This window comes from Formica exsecta, unplaced genomic scaffold (genome assembly GCF_003651465.1).
Source record: "Formica exsecta isolate Colony F162 unplaced genomic scaffold, ASM365146v1 scaffold915, whole genome shotgun sequence".
Taxonomy (NCBI): Eukaryota; Metazoa; Arthropoda; class Insecta; order Hymenoptera; family Formicidae; genus Formica; species Formica exsecta.
In genome coordinates this window covers 37,440-43,482 of record NW_021853683.1, presented here as the reverse complement: position 1 = coordinate 43,482, position 6,043 = coordinate 37,440, and the positions used below count along the sequence as shown (strand labels likewise).

Here is a 6,043-nt window from a genome sequence, read left to right as displayed (position 1 = left end):
ATGTTCATAAGAAAAAAAAGTCTTATTTTGACCTCTAGAATACGCTCCTAAAGTTTAGTGCATCATTTCAGATACACCCTGTATATAAAAGCACGTAAAAGTTATAATACAATAGAAAAAAAATTTTAATTTTTAAAACTAGCTAGATACATATTTATCTTATCCACCAATTGTTTATCTGTCGATCCGCATTGCGCCAGCACAAATGTAAGAGCCGATGTATCTTTTTGATCAAAGGCTGTTTTTGCTGCTTCGCTCAGCATACTGCACAGAATAGCAATATATATCTATTGTTGTATACATATATATAAAATTTAAATAAAGTATAACTCTTTCATGTACTTACTTTAATTTTACTAGATACTTCACTTTGAGATCATCTTTAACTCTGATTAAGTATTTTCTCGCTTCTAATTTTTCATTATACTTGAGACATTCGTCTATAAATGGCTGCAAATGGATATAGTTTGTTACAATCGATAAATAAATAAATGTATAGAGTTATATAAAAATAATACAGGCTTGTAATATATTTATATTATTACCTCATAGCCGATGGGAGACTTTTTACTTTTGGAGAATTTTTCCAAATCACTCCACAGACCTTGTTCTGCTAAACATTGTATCTTTAACCACCAATATCTGCCAAAATATACTACTTAATATAAGAAAAAAAAACCAAAAAATTCGCTTAAAGTTATAAATGTTGATATACCTCCGATCTGGTATTTTATATTCTGATCGTAATTTATCAGCCAATTTCAACTCATTACGCAATAATAATATTTTTACAGTATCGTGTAGAGGTTTTCCAACGACTGATTCGTGTAGTGTATCCTCTAAAGATCTCTGATACTTCAATAGCTTTATCTGTTCTTCTGTTAGTGATGCATTGGTGTCATTACGAGCCAATCTGAAATTTTCTTGTGCAGACTGCAGCAATGCATCTTTCGACATGGTGTTCTAAAAATGTGTTTCATATATCTTTGTTTATTCAATGTATTGTGAAAAAAATATAAATATGCAAAAATACAAATTTACTAACCTTTCGTTGATAACTTTCAGTGATAAACCATACTGCTTGTGAATGAAAGTCATCATACTGATTATAAATATCGCGTAATGTCTCTCTATTGTGACTTTGACAATACTTAATATATAATGCCATTGCTAGAGGACAATGCATTATAGACATCTGCATTATAAATCAATTATATAAGTGTGAATCTTACGTATTTGTACTTAAAACAGATTATTTTATTGCTTACTTGAAAATCTCCAAGAGTCATATTTTCTCTAAGATGAAGAATGACAGTGTAGACTAAATCCGTATTACCACTCTCTACAGCTTTGTGTAGAGCGGCTCGCTCTTCGCCGAGCGTCAACAGCAAGGGTACTTGTTGATGCGCACGCGGTTCATAGTCGATTAACTGAAATATACACAAATATAATTAATTGTAATGGAAAAAAATGTAATGCTTTGTATATTTATAGAAATTAATATATTAACCTTAATAGCCAATTGTTTTCGCCCGCAATCTGCTGCCCTCTTCGCAATTTCGCTATACGAAACACCAGGAGCATATCCTAATTTATCGGCTATTTCCTCTGCAATTTGTTCTTTATCTAATTGCGTTTGTTTTACCTATATAAAAAATATGTATATATTTCTTGAAATACTTTTAATATTTTATCTTTTATCACATTTATTTCACCTTGTAACAAGCCCAATGTGCCAGTATTCTACTTTCCCCATCAATCTCAGGTAATTGCAAATGTCGCGCTATTTGTATACTTAAATAATAATGTCTTCGCACTACTAATCTGTCTAGTAGCACTTGATTTGTAAGAACATTATATCTAACATTAATAAGAATTTATATAGATTTTTAAACATCATAAAAGAATATGAGAGGAGTTTTGCACAAAATGTATATCGATTAAACACGAGATACAAAAGGATACTGTGTATATGTTAGTGGAATGCCCACAGCAGGATGTCTCACTGCATTCAAGACTCTCAAAGTCCTGCACATTTGAACATAATATTCCGGATCCATTTTTTTGCTGAATCCTTTTCCAAACTTGGCAGCCTGACAAGATTGATAATTATTACAATTTCAATGTCCTGATAAAATGTATGTTTATTACAACAGTATGTTATACAAACTTACACGCATCAAAATCTTTTGGGTTTCAAAATCGAACTCATGACTCGCTCCGTCGATACACGCTTTTATCGCCGAGTCCAGTTTATCTTTCACTAGATCTATATAACTGTCAGCCTTATGACTCTTTTTCTGAAACTGTTTAGAGGCTTCCAAGAGATACGAAGCGGGATCTGTCGAGTTGATTCTAAATATTCTTTGCACGACGTTTGGTACTTTTTGTATCATTTCATGGGAGCAGCTCGAAAGTACACGTACGCCGTCGATCTCTGTAACCAAATGTACTGGACCGTCGTAATTGTACACTATAGTCTCAGCTGTACGTCCTACCACCATTATTGCACTGTCCCAGCTGCATACCACGGCTTCTGTACCACACCTGTGTGAAAATATTTATAAAATCATAATGTATCATTTCTTACAGCTTCTCGAAAAATTTATATCAACGATCTAATTATATAATTGTCTTTACTCTTACCAGGCTATATTTGCCAAAGATTCCTTCATATTTGTATAGCATTCACAATATTTCTCTCTGAAGTCTATTGAACCAATATACAAGTGTCCAGTGTCAGCATAGAGTGCAATGTGCCGATAATTACCAGATACAGCCATTGCTACCACATTGTTAATCTTATTGCTGAAGAGACTGTTCTAAAAGTGCAATAAAGCTTGCATCAAATATTGACTCTCATTTAAGATATAAACTTAGTTAAAAAATATACTAATGACGTTATTATAAATTATAAATACTTACAAATGGAAATGTGTTCTGATGGGATTGACAAATTACAAATATTCCTTCTCTGTTTGATAAAATCACCTCTGTCTCCCTATCGCAATGTACCATGCACCAACAATCAATTGGTCCACCATATCCTAAAAGTAATAGTCACGATAATGACAATAACTCAGGAAATATACAGATATATTATATTATATTATACTTGCTTGGCATATCGGTAACTGGTCGGACTTTAGGCTCACATACATTGTTCACCAGAAAGATGCGATTAGTGGATGTCAAAACAGCTATCCCGGTGCTATTGGATGTTGCAAAGAATTTTGCGTCAATAACTTTAGTATCCTTAGCTGCCTTAAAGAATAAGAAGATTAATATATAGAGAGAAGTTTCATTGACAATAGAAAGATTTTTCGTAGTTGACTTACATTTCCCATGCTAAAAGTATGTTGGTAAGTTCCAAACATGTCATATATCAAAACCATGCCATCCTCTTGTATGCACAACAATTCTTCCTGTTGAGACCAGCCAAATGATATCAATTGTCCACTGCTCCACTAAAAAAATATTAAATAAAGATATTACTTGTAGATACTTGACTATATAACAATTTAAAAAATTTAAGATGTAATAATTTGTGTTTTAGTTGCAAATCAATGCTTGATAAATAGTTCTTTGGAAAGTGTCTTTGCATTAAATCTTACTTGCAATCTGGCTGTCAATTTTCCTGACGCTGTATACAGCAATATTAAAGGCTTGCTAGCTCCTTGAACTTTGACAAGTTTCTTGGGATTTCTTGTAACAGCGATGGAACCTCCATAAGGAGCTGCCACTAATAAATTGTTAACAGAAATTTCCTGCTGGAAGGATATCGGGTACAGCTCAAATTTACTGCAATTGTAAAACATTGTTAATACTTGCACATTGTATAATTACAATTTTCTTTTCATTGTATATATTTATGTACATATATACCATAAGAATATAAATTCCAGATATTTACCGAAAGTATACATCTCGTCCTAAAGGAAACCAATCAGCAGTCAACATAGCCGACATTTTTTTGGCGCAATATTGTAATTGATGCGATTCACGAAATAATTATTACGTATAAACCACGTTAGACAAATTACATGTTTTGACAGATTACACACTGATCGTAGACGTCCATTTTTAATTTTTTAAGCATGCGCATTAAAACTTTTGCGCTGCGACGACTTTCAGCGCATATCTCAATTTCACCGCCATTTGTACTACGCATGCGTTAAAAAAAGCGTCTTTAAAAACAACATAAGTAGCACAAAGAGAAAAATGGAGTAGTGTCAGTTGTCAGTAGTGTCGCGATGTTCGAGTAAAACCATCTTGTGGTGTTTTATATTTCAAAAGGAACGGTTCCAACGGATCGAAAAAAAGAAGAAAATCATGGAAGAAAGAAATCGCGAGCATCATCTTCATTATGTCACTAATATATTTCCAGCTATCCATGTCGATTCCGACACTGTGGACACGGCGCCCAACACTCACATAAATCAACTGGATATTTTCCTTTTGGCTTCTTCCATACTTATGCATATTGTAGATATGTGTTTTGATTATAACATCGCTATTCGATACTTATTGATTGGCAAAGTGACGTATTTCACTTGGACAATTTGCCTTATCCTAATTCCCTCTTTGATAAATGTTATAGTCAGTGAAAGGATGCAACATCAAGATAGAGAAGTGAAGTAGATTATATTCCTTTAATCAGGCTTATTCCAGCTAATTGAATTATATTAATCATATATATATATATATATAATAAATATTTCTGAATGAATATATCTTAATATTAATATCAATCAACTTTTATTTCTGGAATGATACTGGATGAATCAAATTTAACAGCTTTGAGATGAGAGTTCAATTCCTCATTTATGAAAAAATTTTGCTTTCAAATAAATGTATAATTTTTAAAAAGAGAGAAAAAGATATTTATATATCGTATGCTCTATCTTATTTACTTCTTTTCTCTAATTAATTATTTCATATTTTCCAAGCAAGCTATGTCACAAAATAAAAAAAAAGTATCGCAACAAAAACATTATATCTTACCTTACATGAAGGATTAAGTATTTCATTTTTTTTTCTCTTCCACACATATTTAATTACGCGACTATCTTATTATCGGCCGAATCCCTTTAAAAAACCGATCACGAGCAAGATATATAAATTAAAACAATTTGCATTAAATTATTTCCCACGAAAGTTTTTATGATATTTATTACGAAATCTCTTGGCACATAAATGCAATAAAAAATATTTCCCTGTTTGATCCCCGCTCCTACGTTAACGACGATATAATTGTCGTACAACAGCTTTCTCTAAAGCGCAGGCAATGTTCCAAGAAAGTTTTGAAATTGCGCAAATTGCGTTACGGTTGATTTCGAAACAGCCAACTATATTTTGCAATGTCGTTCTTTGTTAAATTAATTCAGTATTAATAATAAAAGTATTATGCAACAAATAAATATATCAATTTATATATTACAATTAATATAATAAATAATATAATAATTTAAATTATTGTACTATATACACGTTTTTTAAATAGAAGTACGTAAACGATTATATATATACGCACGCCTTTTCTGAATAAAAACAGGACGTTCTGTAACACCTTTTCTGTAGATCTCCAAGCTTCGAGATTATATAAATACGATATGGAAGGAGAGTCCATGAAAACTGCACAAGCCTAGATCTAGAACTGCATCTAAATAAAACATATGTGTAACATTGATATACCTATATACATTTAAGATATTTCCAGTGTATAAAATTGATTACACATGCACGATGACTCACATATTGAATTATTTATAGAATGTTTAATGATTAATCTACTTAACAAAAGCATTACATATATAATTGCTATTTATAATAAAATCGGCGGGCATGAAAATATTTTATGTTATAATTTCACTTTCTGCAGACGCAACAAATGACTTAAAAGATTTAGTGATTTATTTACAACTTAAATAAACTTATTTATATATCAATGAATTTATTTACTATTGTAAATGCGATTTTATTTTAATTGCTAATTATTATTCCTGATCACAATTGTGGTATGATATATATATATATATATATA

General features: G+C 31.3%; 2 protein-coding genes across 2 annotated transcripts in view; one reads left to right on the top strand and one right to left on the bottom strand.

Moving 5' to 3' along the window:
• Window positions 1-40: 40 nt before the first annotated feature.
• On the bottom strand, window positions 41-4,080 carry LOC115245112 (vacuolar protein sorting-associated protein 16 homolog). The gene is made up of 16 exons (XM_029823228.1): window positions 3,914-4,080; window positions 3,615-3,801; window positions 3,339-3,467; window positions 3,120-3,264; window positions 2,926-3,047; window positions 2,647-2,822; window positions 2,175-2,547; window positions 1,966-2,093; window positions 1,716-1,860; window positions 1,511-1,645; window positions 1,269-1,430; window positions 1,046-1,195; window positions 716-963; window positions 546-642; window positions 347-450; window positions 41-264 (listed from the first exon to the last, which is right to left on the bottom strand). The coding sequence occupies exons 1-16, from the start codon at window positions 3,967-3,969 to the stop codon at window positions 126-128; spliced, it is 2,496 nt and encodes an 831-aa protein (XP_029679088.1). The 5' UTR covers window positions 3,970-4,080; the 3' UTR covers window positions 41-125.
• Window positions 4,081-4,205: 125 nt separating this feature from the next.
• The window catches only part of LOC115245114 (XK-related protein 6), a 9,821-nt gene continuing 7,983 nt past the window's right edge, over window positions 4,206-6,043 (top strand). Inside the window, exon 1 of the mRNA XM_029823232.1 lies at window positions 4,206-4,632. Coding sequence (XP_029679092.1) covers window positions 4,333-4,632 — 300 coding nt within the window. The 5' untranslated portion in view covers window positions 4,206-4,332. The remainder of the gene's footprint in view (window positions 4,633-6,043) is intronic.